The sequence below is a fragment of the Acromyrmex echinatior genome, chromosome 4, assembly GCF_024713525.1.
Source record: "Acromyrmex echinatior isolate Ae372 chromosome 4, ASM2471352v2, whole genome shotgun sequence".
Lineage (NCBI taxonomy): Eukaryota > Metazoa > Arthropoda > Insecta > Hymenoptera > Formicidae > Acromyrmex > Acromyrmex echinatior.
Window position 1 is genome coordinate 10806144 of NC_141855.1, and position 17918 is coordinate 10824061.

General features: G+C 32.4%; 1 protein-coding gene across 3 annotated transcripts in view; it reads left to right on the forward strand.

Moving 5' to 3' along the window:
* LOC105147137 (uncharacterized) overlaps nucleotides 1–17918 on the forward strand; it is a 173057-nt gene that overhangs the window by 29582 nt on the left and 125557 nt on the right. For all 3 annotated transcript variants that reach the window (XM_011057948.2, XM_087405571.1, XM_087405572.1), the window contains exon 2: nucleotides 1033–1284. In XM_011057948.2, coding sequence (XP_011056250.1) covers nucleotides 1033–1284 — 252 coding nt within the window. The remainder of the gene's footprint in view (nucleotides 1–1032; nucleotides 1285–17918) is intronic.

A 17918-nucleotide genomic window follows, 5' to 3' on the forward strand; every position in this document is an offset into this window, starting at 1 on the left:
GTTATAATACTGACCACCGGGAGTCCAAACTGATATATGAAGGAAATTTTTAAAAGCTTGTCTCTGTTTGTCGCTGTTTTTTAGCGTGGCAAATTGGACCTCCTGATGATATAGCTTAGTGCTCAATGATATAACTTACTTACACACGTCAAGTTTACGTACTATATTCTAGGATTAAACTGCGTCTTCAAAATATTAATCAAAACCTAAAGCGTTATTTTTTTATGTTTTATATCTGCATGTTTGGAGAAAAATTACTACATTTATATACTGAATAATTTGAAGATGAGAAATCATTGTTAATTGCTTTCATAAAAATATTTTCTCAGTATGATATTTATTTTATTTATCGTTTATCTCCAATCACCACAAGATTGGAACTATAAACTATTTATAATCTTATCGTATCGATATTACTATCTCATTCTTTCTTTCTGAGAGAGAATCTTGAACTTTATATTAAATTACTCATAGAGAATGGTTACTCCTTACAACTGATTTTTACAGAAATATATTTTACATAAAAAAAACTTTTCAACGAAAAATTGAATTAGCACAAACGTTGTAAAAATAATGACAATATGTTAACCCATGACGATTCTGACCGTAAGAGATATTTTGTAATGTCCTACATACATATGAATCTGAAACGGCTGCAAATTGTGGATTTTTAGTTGTGTTCTTTTTAATTTTAGATGTTTAAATCAATTATAAACAGGTTCATTAAAAAGTACAGAAAGATATTACTAATGTATTATAGAATCTAAATGTAATACGTGTTGTACATAAAATTAGTTGTAAAGACTGCGTAAAGACTTCTAAAGTGACCTTTTTTACTTTTTATTATTATTGCAAAGAAGAGAAATTTTTTATTTCTTGAAAAATTAACTTTAAAATTACTTTTTATACCTATTTGGTGTTTGTGATAAAACCTCTTAGTTAATTTATTATTTTTTTTTGTCACATGTAATATTCACAGCGTGAGATAATGACTCAAATATTAATGCTGATGAATTTTTTCTACGTTTTTAGTTGCTAGGCGGTGCTTGCTTCAGCCACGGCCCTTACACATTTTACAAGGCGGTAAGGATAAGTAACGGTCGTGTCCTTCGTCTCGGTAGTTTCTTCCTAACGAAATTGTGGAGCGATGCCGATCTCGTCAGCATCGGTGAACTTCAGCTATTGTGGATGGACAGTCGTGGACCGAATCAGCCTTTGGCGTCTTTGCGACTTTATTTCTTACCTGAAAACACGCCGGATGGAAGGAGGGACACGCACGGAGAGGTATGTTTTCTCTTAAAAAATTATTTAAACGAACGAGAAGCAAATTTATGCGGAATTTTGACAAAAAATTCAAATGAAATGCGGACACACGAACGTCGTTTCAACATGATATTTCTGATGATTTCTATTTAGTGACACAACAAGTCGATACAAACATCTTTCTTGACATTCAGTCAAGAATAAAAAAGGTAGAACGACACTTGTATCGACTTGTACCACAAAATGGAAAGCACTTACTTGCTTGATCACTATTTGATTCTTACTTGAAGACATTTTCTCTAAAAGTTTCATATTTTTAACAAATATTACACAACCTTCTTTTTCTTAAGCTTTCTGTACTTTTGTGATTTATAATCATTTAATTCTCTGAAAAAATACGAAAAGGTCTCGAGATAAGTTTTTCATTTGAATGGGGCTCGTTAAAGTCGCTTCATCGACGCTTTATTACTTTGATGTTGACACGCGTAAACTTCACGGTTACGCCGCGATAATTTCTACTTTACCGACCATCGTCGATAACAGACCTGTCATGTTGTTGACCTTATCATTTTTCTATATCTCGTATTATATTGTAGCATTTCGCGATGTGTATATGGCTCTACGTGGAAATTTCATAGAATGCCGTCGTTCGCCATTTTATTAATGGAATACTTCGAGCTCTTTCCCATTGAAAATACAGGCGGGTATATATCCAAGTTATTTATCTTGTTTTAATATAAATTCAAATATTTTTGCATATCCGCGCCGTATGTGTGCAGCACATTGTTATATCGCTACACATATCATTAATTCAGTCGACTGCATCATAATGCAATTGAAATAATCGCGTAATCGCGACATCGCGCATCAGTGTAACTATTTTCATGCGATGAAATCAAACGATTACGCGAATCACGAAAGAGGCATTATTCAAATATGCGGAAATACGTCCCCGTATCGAACGCCCCCGGGGCGAATAAGTGAGCGGAAAGGCCAGGCAAACGAAACTTGTGAAATATTGGCACGGTCTTAAAGCCACTTCGAAAACTGAAAGGATACGACCGTTCCCGACTAACCCCTCGCCTAACGTTAGGGTGGCTTTTGGGGTTGTCACGCTCTACGCCCTGTTGTTCCATTGAGATATCGTCAATTAAGCGCACCCCTTCACTCGTCATTTTCACTGTTTGCAGGGCTGATTATTTCGGAAGGGGGACAGGCAATGCTCGATTGTAATCTGCAGTATCCACCCTTTGGAAATGTTCTCTTTGATCCTTTCTATCACTTTTGTTTATTAATTATAAACGTACAAAATATATATATATATATATATATCCTTGGCGACATTATTTATCAAATTTAACTTGTTCCTATTTTCCTCTTTATTGGAAATCGCGAAACGACATCTTACCGCTCCCTCAAAACGATCGATACGCGTTTGGTACGCGAGGATGGGTCGATTTACAGCGAAGAGAAATATTGTTTCTCTCTCATTGTAGCGTACGAAAGAAAAAATGCTGATGGGTAAACTTAGAGAAGGGTGCGCGGACTGTTCTTTGATGGGAATAATATTATGGACGCGCCGGTAACATAGTATCTCCCTTTGTCGCGTCGTCGTTGCTTCGAGTTTGCGTGCGAGTTCAGAAATTGTTCGTAATGGCCACTTTCTTAAAAAACAACAGGATAGAGTATAATTTACAGAGGCGAGAGAGAGAGAGAGAGAGAGAGAGACTACGAAACCTAGAGATAGAAACCTGTAATTGTGGCTGCTACTTTTGACCCCTTTGTTCTTCGTAATTGCTCCAGAAAGGAAACTGAACATTTTCTCGCCGATAATTATGTCGAATAACACGATAGAAAGCATTACCTTAAGTCAGCGCCATTGTAGTGCTTTTCTTGTCTCATTCCCAAAACGATATATTGTTACTAATTATTTAACATTTTTGTAACGTCTACACACACATATATACATATATATATATATATATATGTATATAGTATATACATATATCGCCTATTTGCTACCACAAATATGTAACTCAAAAATAGTAATTTTTTTTATTGCAGAAAAAGAATGAAGATAAAAAAATATAAAGATATAAAGAAACAAAAGGAAAAATATACATTTATTTCTCTAAAATCAAGTGTTTCTCTAAAATTTGCATTTTAAAATTATTATTTCAAAATTTTAATGTTTCAAAACATTTAAACTTATTTCCTGGAAAACTTTGTTTACAATTATTGTAGCAAATGAGCGACACACACACACACACACACACACACACACACACGCGCGCGAGATATATATTGTATTTACATACCTATATAAATATATATGTATATGTACATGGTATATGTATGTATGTATGTATATGTTTATCTTGCCCTTTTATTCTGTCTTGTGCGCGCGCGTGTTATCGCGAATCGACCATGTCGTATGTAATTGACGTGATTGATGAGCCCAACTGGGATGGAGACTTTACTTCATCTTGACTATCGAGGCAAAATATTTGTCCAACAGCTGCTGGCAATCTGTTTTTCGGTTATTTTACAACGGCGAGAGAAATTTTTATGAAATTGCTAGATACATTGTCAACAATTGAGGATTATTCTCAATTATCTGAAAAACAAAGAAAAATCTCAAATGTAATTTGTGAAATTGAAAGATATAATAATAATATAACTCGTTATACACTTTATATATTTGAAACGAGATAAATCAATTGAGTATTCTGAGTGTGCATGTGTAATACAATAATTTATATTAAAATATAAATAATTTATATAAAAACGTTATTTAAAATAACATCATTTTATTCTCTTTCAATACTGATATATATGTATTTTACATAAAAATTTTCCGAAAGCATTTTAATTTTATTATCATGTATGCAAAAACAAAAAATATTTCACAACAATTTTTAAGAAATATCTTAATGCTCTCATTTAATAATTTTCTAACGCTATTCTCCTTATTATTAGGTGTTGGAATTAATTCGTAGCGTTTTTAATGAAAGAATGTTATTTATTTCACATGAGCATTAAAAAATACATTAATGAAAGTACTTCCCATCACTTGTAAAACGCTACGAATTAATTCCAACACCTAATATTAATTTAATTACTTTTTTAATTTCCATACTTTATAATACCTAGATAATTTAAATAATTTTCGTAATTAATAAATTTGTATAATACTAATCTCGAACGGAGAGGAATGTTAGTGCAGGTGCAATATTCGCACGATATTGTTGATTATTGGAACGGAACCTGTGTGGCTGCATTAGCCAATAATTATATCTACGTATTATCGCAATCGACATTCGCGTTGCAATAATACTTTTATATTATTCCACCGACTCAATTCTAATTAAAATTTTATCGAGATTGTTTATTCCGCAATTCAAAGTTGATTACATTGCATTCTCTATTTTTACTCCACGATGCTGCCAATCGAAAGTTGGCGCAAACTCAACGAGAATCCGTTTCGCGAAACTTGCTATTCGAGTAACCACTATTAGTTTGCGTGAAGTCATGAGAAATTCCAACTACGGTTAACATTTATTTATAACATTACTAATTTGTGAATACATCGAAATTCGTATTCAGGAATATTGAAAAGATTAACCCAGTTCTGTCTCTCATAGGTACATACATTTGTATAATATTTAATCGATAATTCAATCTTTTAACGATAAATTTGATTGAAAAGTAACGTTTACATTAATTATTACATTATATTATATTACATTATATTATATTACATTATATTACATTATATTATATTATATTATATTATATTATATTATATTATATTATATTATTATCGGTCTATCTCGGTATTATATAACGTAACATCTAAATTATTCCTATTACGAAGCTGTCGGAAGTACAGTTAATCGACTTTAAAGAATCTAGAATACTGCGCGATAAGAAGATTTTATTAAATTCTACGAGAAAGCGAATATTTAATTAAATCGCCCGAAATGAAAACAGAACTTTATTATCTCCGTCGAATTGCCGTCGCGTTTGTTTTACGAACATTTCGTTGCGATGAAAAATTTCTTCGTTACTAGTATAGCCAGTTTAGACGGCGAGATGTTTTTAACTCTGTCTAAGTAATGCAGAATAAGCTAATTAATTATTCGAGCGTGATTACGTGCAGCAGCAGGTACACCCGGTCCGCGCGTGGAATGCGACGGACTTGTTTACGTGTGTTCAACACCGACACGCGCACGTCCGTGCGCGTGCGTGCCCACCCGGCTTTTATCAGATGCAGCAACGATTTTACTTTCCTACCAACGAAAAAAAGATAGCTCGCGCGCGCACGCGTCCTGCCTCGTTACTTTGTAATAGTTCAAAGAACACCGCGCGCCCGCTCCTCCCGTAATTTTCCTAATTTTAATTCGCCTGCTCGGTACAGGCGAATTAAAGTATGCATTTTTATCCGGCGTGCAAAATTTTAATTAAAATTCTCCTCCTTTTCTCCTTCCGATTCGTTCGTTCGATAAAGCAATTACGCGTGTCATTATCTCCGCTGTACGTGTAGTAGGCACGAGCAAGATCTAGGAGAAAAGTTCAATTTCTCCGGAGTAGAGAGAGAGAGAGAGAGAGAAAGATAATTTTTCGTTCCGAATCTTCAATTCGCTATTTTTTTCGGGATCCTCTTTCTCTCCTTCTCAACGGGTCCCCGGCTTCCCTCCCCTTCGACCGACTCTCCATTGATTCGAGTTTACGGCTTGTCTACTGCTATCTACGTCGCGCTACCAGCGATGAGTTTATCTCTTTATTCTTTTTTTTCTCTCGCACACATGTGTACGCGAGCGCGAACTCGTCACGTTAGAATAATTCGATGTTCTAAATAAAACTCGTGGAATTCGCGTGCACGCGGTTGTTGTTTGGCCGCTGGAGGACGGAGGAGAATCCACGAGTGAATCCACGGGTGAATGTACCCTTAAGCCCGTCACACAACGAGAGATCGCACGATTAAGACCCACCGCTCGGCCGATCTGCCTTGACGAATATTGAAATTTTTTTAATGCGATTGTCGTGATTATGTCGTTTTTCGTTGTAATTTTGCGAAATTCACAATAAATTTTGCTACTTAAATTGGAGCTTTGTATGCGAAAAATCTATATTAAATTCCTTCCTCAAATATATGCGTGCATATATATATATATATATATTGAAATATATAATTATTTTACGCGCCGCGCATTAAATCCACTCAAATGGAATAGCTAGAATTAATAGAATCATCGAATATTTCAATTAAATGGTAAAATGTACTTTATATATGTATGTTATGTGCATTAAATTGCAATCCATGAAATTACATTACATTTATGTAGCTTGCGCTTCTATGATTTCAATCTCGTAAAAATTTCATTTTTAGAGATTTCATTTCATGCGCGCAAAAATAAACATAAAAACAAGTTTTTACGAGATATCTACGTTGTGTTGTCTGCATTACAAATAGAAAAGTAATTACATTAAGGGTAAGGCAATTTGAAAATCTACACTAATTAATACCTTAAAATAAACTGCGAGAACAATGATTATTTTTTTCCATTATCTGTCAATTTAAAAAAATCAGATTGTCTCGAGCATATATCGCGTACGCGTTGCGCGCAGTAAATACAATGGAAATAGAATCCGAAATCTATATATTATAGATAATTTCATATTCTATTGAGATAATTTAGTTTACTGAATGTAAGGCGGAAAACGCAGGTACGAGGTATTAAATACGATATACGGGAATAAGTCAATATTATATAACGCTCCTCCTTGCGACATTATCATTAGCCAAGCTCTTCTCATTAACGACAACAATGTCGACGTAGTTACCAGTATTATCATTATTATTGTCACAACTTTCCTCATTAACGAGAAAATTGAAATACTTTGCTTATGTATAGCGACGTAATATTATATGGAGAAAAAAAAACAAATCTCTCCAAGAATAATTTAGTAGTATGAACGATTATTCATTTTTAGGGGAAAGAAAAGCTTGATGTAGGGTAAATGTTAAGACGCTCTGATGCGTATCGATACAGTGAATTGAACAAAATGAAGAAGATAATATACGCGATGTATGTAGAAATCATTTTCACGCAAAAAAAATAATTTGCTGCTCCAGTTAGAATAGAATCGCTGTTTTTTGTATCTGATAGAAAATTATGTATCATACTCTTAGAATTTATAGCACAAATCTAAATTCTATCTCAGTCATCTATATTATTAGATGCAATACATATCCAATATCGCACTTGCTAGAAATTTATCCATTTTAGCTAATTTTTCGTACTTATAATACGTTAGATAATTTTCGCTATGACTGCAAGATCAGATCTTTTTTTGAGTGTTTGTACGCATATCAAAGAACATAACGACTTGTTCCGATTTCAAGTTTTCAGTTGAATGAATAGAAATAATTCCAGCGATGCTAATAAAAATTTACTCGAAACTCTTAATCGAACGCATCCTATTGAACGATTTGTCTGGCGAATTTAATTAATCGATCAATTCAAGAACCATGTTGTGTTCGCATCGGGAAAGCACAATAGAGTAGCGCACGTCGATAGAAGGTCAATGAACGCGTAATTTCATCAGCCAGCCACCGTTATGTTACAACAAGGCAATTAATATATTCATCGAGTCGATTTGATGAATTAGCAAAGCAACGAGTGGTCGATGGTTGCGAAGTTTCGGATTTGGACGACATGCCGGGCATGTCGGTCATCGATTTTCGGCCACGCCGTATAGCAGGATATCTCTCCCATTCTAATCATTTGGGTCTTGGTAGGAGTCTACTTACATAATTTCTTTAATTACGATATACTACTGCTTTTCGCAAAAAAAAAAAAAAAAAAAAATTGGAGTAAAACATTACTTTCCTTCCTACACGCTTCTCCTCAAGATGAATAATTTCTTTTACTCGTTGTTCATCATGATTAAAATATTTATTTTGATTTGTACGCGCGATCTAATACTTGACGATTATTCGTGCCTCGATGATGATGAATGACGACTACGAGGATAAAAATTTCTCAAGATAATAAAATAAAGTATAGAATCCCGCTTTTCTCTGGCGACTGGTATTTGGCGGGTATTAGGCATTCGAGTGGATTTATGCGAATGCAGTTCGGCGTGTGCGCTTTGCTATGATACAGTACAGTGCGCGGTGGTATTGGTGCGTTGCCGTTGCAACGTGGTTGGCATGGTTGGTTGGTAGAGTGGGCGACCGTGGGCATGGAAACTGGGGAAGGGAAACGAGGATAGGGGTGTCGAAGAGAACCTATAGAAAGGGAGAGGAGAGGTAGTCCGAGCCACTGTACCGGGTAACCGGGGAGCGACGAGGGAGGACGGGGAGAGGCAGTGTTATTGGTTTTTGTTGCGCATGCCTACTGCCGGCGCCAATCTGGCGAATTATTAGCCAAGTTTAACCGGCCGGAGGTGAGATAGATTATGACAGGAGCTGGCAATTTAATACCTTCCTCCCACTGCGCAAACCTCGAATCTCGAATCGGGAAAGAATCATTCGATAAGTTCTCGATCTCGATGTAGAGAAAGGGCGAAAATTCCACTTTGCCCCTCCGCTCTTTTCAGGATATTTCCTTCCTGTACAAGTTGCGCCGGTACGGCGCAACTTTTATAGAGTCTTAACAGATTTCACAAACTTTACGATATGTTTAATAATTATATTTAGATATAAATCACTTTTTCTGCATTCCGTTTATAATATTTTAATATTTAAACATGAAATGTATACGATATTTTATTTAACTTTTAAACATGACAATTATTTACGTTTCATCAGTATTCCCGGTAAACTCACCAAGCTCAATTTACACGTCATTACAAGCGCTAATGCAGAATTACGAAAGTTTATCTCCAATGTGGTATTTTGTGTAATTAGATTTATGAGAGACTATACTGTGGAGTAATAATAATAATAATAATAATAATAATGATAATAATAATAATAATAATGATAATAATGATGATAGTAGTAGAACAACTTATAGTTTGTAACACACAAAAGGAGTAATAAGTAGAATTTTTATCTAAAAAAGAAAACCTCAGAATCTTTAAAAATTTTTTTTTCTTTGAAAATTCATTTGTGTATTATCGCGAAATGCGACGGCGATCATCATATCAATGACGGAGAAAAGCCTTGGTCCTTCCAGCGATGTTAACCTTTACATTGCTATAGGTAGCATCCAAACGATCTAGACGAAGAACGTCTTGACGATATATGCGCGTGTGCACGTGTCTGTATACGTATACGTATATGTGTGTGCGTACACGAGCCGTGGGCTGTGCGTACATGTGTATGTATACGTGTATACGTATATGCATCTTAGCCACTTTCACGGTGTGCATTTGATACCTGCAGCGGTTCTTTAAGGACGCATTCACGAACATCTTAAGCACATTTTGCTCGCTTATACCTACGATCAACGGGATGAGATCTTCCTGGAATTGTTGAGACTTGCTCTACTACACTTGCTCTACAACAACAGTACATTCGTTCACGTTTGATACATGCAATATGTTTCCTACGAACACCGAAATATAATGGAGTAATGTAATATGGAATGCATATTGAACCCTTTTCCAAAATTTACATCATTACACTGTTAAAAATTTCATCAAGTTTAATATACTTTTAAGTTACACAATTTGAACTTAATTTCATAACATTACATTAAATTTAATGTATTTATAATTGAAAATATTTATATTTGTGTACATGTACATGAAATTTAATGTATTTTTCAGGAAAATTTATGATATTTAATGTATACGTTCATTACATTTAAGTAACTACTGTAGCTTAATTTTCAGTTAAAAATCATTCATTATTTTTTTAAATTTCATTCATAATCACGAGCTTCATTTTACATGTAAAGAAAGCATTTCTAACAGTATACGTTGTACAGCCTTGACCATAAATATAAAGCACTCGCAAATTATCATCAAACCTTTACAAGTATATCTAACAAAAATTAAAAGTTTTATTGAAAAATAATATTTATTTTTATAATAATTTTAATATTTTGTTAGTTTCTCTTTAGCTTTTATTATTGTTTTTTTCCAAGAAAATGCAATAAATGTCGATTTTATTAACCTTCTGAAAACTGGCATGTTTTTGATCGACTTTTTTATAGGATTGAGTGGCGAAAAAGATGGCGCTTCTGTCGAGTCTCTAAAGGAGCCTCCGGTCCGGAAAAAAGTGACATCTCTTATTTTTTATTTTTTTAACCAAATCCTAAATAACATTATCATTATTAAATATTGTTAGAATAATTGTCTAATATCATTGTAGAGTAAAAATTTCTCAAATTACATGTAAAAATTTTTATATATCATAATTATAGAGCAAAAATCGTTAAAAATGCATTATATGTTTTCATATCGGTTTATTTCGCAAAAAGTGTGTACAATATATACAAAATATATAAAAGAATAATAGAAAATATAATAAAAATATATATATTAAGTTGTACAATAAACTTAATACTGTGCGGACATCAATTGTAACATTTTTGAACCATAATTAAGAGCTGCACACACTACAAATCTCAAAAATTAATTAAAACGGTTCAAAGTCCCTAAAGGGACCTCCGATCTTCCAAAGGATGATTAAATTGGAGCTTTTGTGACTGTTTTTAGAAATTAAAAAAATTTTTTTCTACTGTTGGAAATTATATAAATATCGAAGAATAACATCATAGGTTTTTCATTTAATTTGAGAATTAGTTTACACAATAGTTGTTTATGTCGTCTTTTTGCCGTATCATGGCAACGAATCGATCAACATGCGGTTTCTCACAACTTGTTGGTAAACATCATTCTTAATCATTAATAACATACAAGTTTGATTCATAGGTACGATTAAATGCAGGTAGATATGTATCTTGATGCTAGCGATCAGTAATTTTCGCAAGATGGACTAAAGTTTATACCGTGTATATTCTACTGAGGCGGGAAAGGTCGAAGGACGTGGCGTTTCCTCGAAACGTAACATAACTCCATCGAAGTTTGCGCGTAACATTACGCTAATAGCTTTATTACGTTGCCGCACCGCGAGAGACTTGCTCGCCCAAACTGTTTCCATCATTTTCAAGATTGTTTGATCAGCTAATTCCAACGAGATACGATAACCGTGAATACGTCAGTATATCTCGATATGTATTGCCAATTATGGTTCTTCGATCGCCATAATTTTGCGAACTCGTATACGTTGTGTAATTCTCTTTGTGATATCTTATTAAAATTCACAGCTATAATAATTAAAAATTACATTAATATAATGATCAGTTTTACGTTTACAATTTTTTTAAGTGGGGACTGAAGCCTGCAGTTTGTCACTTTACGCATTTTCTCGTTTTTGCCTGGAATTGGAAATTACACTTTGTTTGCCATTTCTCGACGATAACAAAAATGAGATTTATTGATAAGTTTATTTACATTTTGCGAATCATGTGACGAATTCATCCCTTTACATTTTACCTTTTAAATTTATTGTTCAAATTTTATTTTGCAGCTTGATGCTGGCATAAAATTAAAGTTAAACGTTGCGGAAAAAAGATGGATGAAAGTGATTTTTGTATGTACAACGAAATGCCTTTTCTTCTCGTAAATATACTCGTATATATTAAATGCGTATTGCATGGGCGTGGTAATAATTATTATACTAATATCATTAGTGCGGTGCTTGTTTAAAATTCGAATTTACGGCTCCCCGTGCAGCCCGACGATCGATGCAGCATTAAATTACCCTGGAGTCAGGGGCTAAAATTCCACGTCGAACGAGTCTCGCGGAGTGCTTGGCTTCGTAATAAAGTCCGGCGTTGTTACAAAACATTAAGCTCCTCTTTTCTCTCGTAATTTCGCATCAAGACTGACAAATCGAAGAGGCATACTCCGTTCTTGATGCCGTTACACCCGTTACCAAACCGAGTGACTATACGGGCTTATCGATCGGAGCATAATCGAAGCATGATTCGATATTAGGACGGAGATTCCTACATCGCCTGGATATCTGGACCTAGGCGTAGGGACAGCACGAAAGAGGCAATGTAATTTTACACGCTGCTGTATATTCCGCGTGTATAGCTCGCGCAGTCCTTTGACGAGATTGGATAATTCTAATACATAGCCGTGCTTTGATCAACTCCAACAACTATACGGATTCTCCCTCTACAAGAATATAGCAGGGATTTCTCCTTACTGCCCTCTTCACACATTTCTCTCTCTCTCTCTCTCTCTCTCTCTCTCGCCCCCTCCCTCCCTCTTGCTCTTTTGCCAACTTTCTCATCTTTTCTAGCTTCTTCTATTTATCCTATAAATGAATTTGAAAGAAAAACTGAGCTTTCTGACTCTCTTTTCCATCTGTATTTTATATGTAAATCTAGACATATATGTATGTATATATGTAGATGCGTCAATACGAACATATATATGACTCTGCACATGTATATACTCATACATTTGCAGAGAATGATAGAAATTCACTGAATAGAAAATTCTTGAATTAAATCGTCTATCTTCAAGTTTCGTTACTTTTGTGATATTAACGAGAAATAAACATTAAGTTATTGTCCATCGAAAAAATTTCATCATGTTATTGTAATCAAAATCAGTTACATTTTTCAAACATTTTTAAGATAACAATACTTTATCAGAAATGTTATGTTGCATACTTTGCATCTTTTTTTTTCTTGATAAAATCAAAAAATTATGAATATTTAAAATATAAATGATTTTTGAATTTCTGTTAAAAATATGATGAGTTTTTTATTGAAATTTTTTTAGATTTGTTGATGATTTTTTATAAGAAATATATTATTTATACCAAATAAAACACACATTGTATAAAATAAACGTACTTTATATATTTTTTACATCTCAAATTGTTTGAAGAATATTATTAAACATACATATGTGTGTGTGTATATATGTATATATATATATATATATATATATGAAATTGTAATATCGTAATTGTAGAGCTTTTCGCGTATATTTGCATGCACATGCGATAAATTAATTTCGTTATTTATCACTCGCTGCAGATTACGTACATTCGTGCTCTAATTGTGACAAACGCATAAATGCTCGAGATAGCACTTTTTATCGTTTTTAACCGAGCTACAAAATATATTTGCCGATTCCCGTAATCCTCGACTGGCGGATCGACCGCCACAACATTTTCGCGGTTGCAATTTTTCTCGCGCGGAGATTTTATTTAAAGCCCCGGGTCGCGCAAGAGTACCGGTTATTTTCGTTCTCCCGGTATTTTTAAAGCCGATGCTCTCTCCTTCACGGCGAAATGATTACTTGTAGCGACGGTATGGGCGGAGTGATAACAAATTCCGAAAGTCTATACCAACATCGGTGTCGCCAGTTTACTCTGCGTATTATCGACGGAGAGTTACACGCTCACTATTACATTTTAATGTATATATACACATGTAGATACATGTACACACACACGTACCAACTATACTCGTTTGTGAAGATCGTTACCTTGTACTTGCGCCAAAGAAACGGCTTATCTACCTGCATTTTCATTTTTTTTTTTTTTAAATATTACCTATACTTACCCCGTTACATCTATTATTCCAAAATAACGACTAATAATATTTAATCTACTGAAAGAACCATTGCATTAATCATATAATTTTTTGATATTTCATGAATACATTTCACGAAGCATTTTATTATTTTTAACGCGCACTTGGCGCGAATCCGGTCGCTTTTTTCTTCTTTGAAGTTGATTGCAATTTCGCGATAAATTGTTTTTTGCTCATTGCTTTTAACATCGCGTTTGAAGCGTATGCGTAGTGGAATATTCAGTCACCGGATACTATCCGGCGAAATGGAGCAATTGGATATATGTATTATTTTATATCACAGTGTCCCGCCTGGGTGTGGCCTCATTTTCGTATTGAACCATTTGAACGAGCTCGGACACGCAAACGTATTTCGAGCTTTGCTTTCGATAATCATCTACCGAATGAAAAGCACGTACGCGCCGTTGCGTATCAGCTTACTGTCCATTTATTTTATATCTTTACTGAAAAATATTAACAAACGTCGAGAAATTACAAATATAAACCGATTATTTAACGGACCAAACAATGAAAATTTTGTATGGTAATTGATTTTGCTGCGTCAATTTTATGACATGTTTTTATCATAAATCAGGATTTTTGTATATCTCTCTCTCTCTCTCTCTCTCAGAGCTCCACTCGAGATAAAGATCTTCTATAAAGTTGACGAATAAAATGCATTAACGTTACATGTTTTTCTAATAAGATAAATCAATTATATTCGAATAAATATTAATTAAGTATATGTATGCACGTTACATATATATTATTTATTTTAATACTTTAATAAATTATAGCAAATAATAATAAATATAGCAGTAATAATAATAATAATAATAAATTTATATAAATTATATTACGGAGAAGAAATATTTATAAATTCATATTATAATAACGTAAAAATTGTTATTTTTGTAGCACTTTTATTCGCTCAAGGATAAACATTTCCATTTCATTTTTGTTATTGAGACTGAATCGCTGCGTCCTAGAAAGTCTCAATTCAATTTTCCATTCGTGATATATCTATCTATATTATATATACGACTTTTATATTCTTTCTTTTGAATTTCGCTTTATTGAAAGATTGCATTTATTTCTCTAGTGCAACCTATTATTGAGCAAAATAATAAACTGAATGTCGACATATACATTACCGCTTGTAATTATATCTCGACGATTGCTGTTTTCAATTTTAAAATTTAAATAAGTATTCAAACTGCTTAATACAAATAATATTTTTTTATTAGAATAATATTAATACTGTTTCTGATGTGTATATTTTTGTTGTAATTATACGTATTCTAAATTTAAATTATTGAGACAGCTTTCATCAATCTCCAATTATCCATGAATATTATATTTTACATTGTTTTGTTTCCTCTTACCACAACTTATCGTAAAATTATGTGTCATTTTTATTTATAATAATCTGTGTTCTCTCTCTCTCTCTCTCTCTCTATAATATAATAACATTAGTTTTTAAAATTTGTTTGGAATAAAATATTTGTTATTCGAGTAATTATGAGCGGTAGTGTACCCGTACATCTAAATACAAATACTAATTCTGAAATAGAAATCTCTACTTCGTATAAAATAAATCATTAATAATTATAAGTATATAAAATAAATGTCAAATAAAATTGAGATAAATTGCAACGAAATGAAACAATTTTATTTCACAGCAATAAATTTATTTTAGTGATCCAAGAATTATTATATCTCAATTGACAATATGAGCACGCTTATATTGTTACTCTATTGTTTAACAAGATAAAGATAAAATTATAGTTTACGCCTATGCGATTTGCTCTGTCGTCCATTAAAAGTCGTCGGCCCTTGTCTCCCTCTGTGAGGAGCACAAAAACCAGAAAACGTAAAAGGCATGGCACTCGTTCGGAACCAGTTCACGCTCCGGGGGAAGCTGCGCACAGCACACAGCGAAATAGATAGTTAACGAATAAGGCGTATGGGGAGGGGGAGGGGGTGGAAGCTTGGCAATAGGATTAACACGTAGGGAAATAATCACGTTCCTCATTAATGATACGCTGATAATCAATTCTCGTCCGAAATACACGATATTTGTCTTTTAATCTCTTAAAGGTCTTTTCAGATGGGAAATGTCTCATAAGGCTCTATATATCAAAATCAAAATATTAATTATCTTACATGTACAGATTTCTCAAACATCAAAAATTGTAAAAAATGTACTGTAAATTATGATAATTTCAAATATTAATGTAGTAAAATATATATATTAAAACGGAAATGGTAAATAAAATAAATTAACATTTTTATACAATAAATGCAAATAATTAATTATAATGAATATAAGTGTTTTGTAACATTCGCTTACTATTTATTTGATAATAATAACTAAAAACTTTTAAGAAAAACTAAAGATTTTTCAAGCAGTTTGTGTAACTGTATTAATAGCACAATTGATTATATTTGCATGGTTAAAACAATTATAAATACGTCCTAAAAAATGACTATAATTTATGGTAATTGCACTTTTTTCTCTCAGCGTAAATTGGCTGTAATAGACAAATGATTGACAATGACACGAAATATTTTTATAGAAAATATCGGAAATATTTAATTGTTTTAATAATTTTCTTCGCAACTTTACAATTAGTTGTAACGTAATATTTGTATTTGTGATGGAAATTTGATATTCTGTTATATTTCTTAAAATTATGTCGCGATCCAATCCTCATACGATAAGTTTTCAATAGAGCATTCTTTGATTGTACTGCTTGTTTTCGCCTTTGACCCGGGAGATCGATATACATGTATATATATATATATATATATATATATACATACATATGTACATATACATATACATATATATACATATATATATATATGCGGCGAGTATTCGACGAATTGGAGTATTATGACAAGATTTTCTGCATGCTTCACTTCTACATTTGTAAGTTTTCAATATGAAAGAATTTATAAATGTTTGGATTTAAATTTAATGTCTGTTAATCAGATGATTATTTAATATACAATAAAACATCATAAATTAAACTGTAATAGTAATAAAGCTCAATAAATTTAAAAAAACAGAAAGACAAAGGGCTACGAGCTTAAAATTAATCGTTATAAAATTAAAATTTGATGCCGTTAATAATTAAATAAACATGTCATTTAGTTAAAATATAAAACTTTAATTTGCCGGTAACAAACAAAACAAAACCAAACGTTTCGATCCCTGTTGGATCATTATCAATGTGAACAAAAATAACAGTGGAAATGTTATATAGATAAGATATATAAAAATTAAAATTCACACCATAAATTGTTTTAAAAAACGCTTTTTGATTTTTTTTCCAGAATTTTCAATTCGTCGAGCGTGAAAAATTAAAATAATTATGCAATAATAGATTTCTCAAATAGTTGGGTAAACTCGAGTACGATAGTCATAATTTTTCAAAATATAAAAAAATATATTTTTATTTTTATTATTTTTTAATAGTATAATATTTGGTGTATCATTTTATTGAAGCTTAAAGTAATAGTAACTATCGAAATCGAAGAGAAAACACTTAACAGAAATTTATTATTAAAATATCATAATGTATGCATTGGTCATTTTATCTAACTTTAGAGAAAAGGCTATGATATTAAGAGACAGTTGAATGTTTTCTATTGACGCATGTAACATTTTGTAAAATGATAAATAAAACTTAATAATTTTAAATATTTAGTAGGTATAAATATATATGTATATAATTGTATATAATTTAGTTACATTTATAAATATATAATAATGTATTCCAATAGTAAAATAGAAAAATTACAATTTTTTTTAATTAAAGAAACCAGACAAAAGTTTCTGTAATTTAATTTTAAAAAAGCAGTGTGCGTGTATGTTACTTGGTTGTGAATCATCTTCCCTGAACTGTGACGGAAAGATGGGCGTAGTATCTATAAATAAATAGCGAAAATAAAAATGCAAATTATAGGTCACATATTACAATTTATCTTTATTAAGTACATAGATAACGTTAATTACGACAGTTT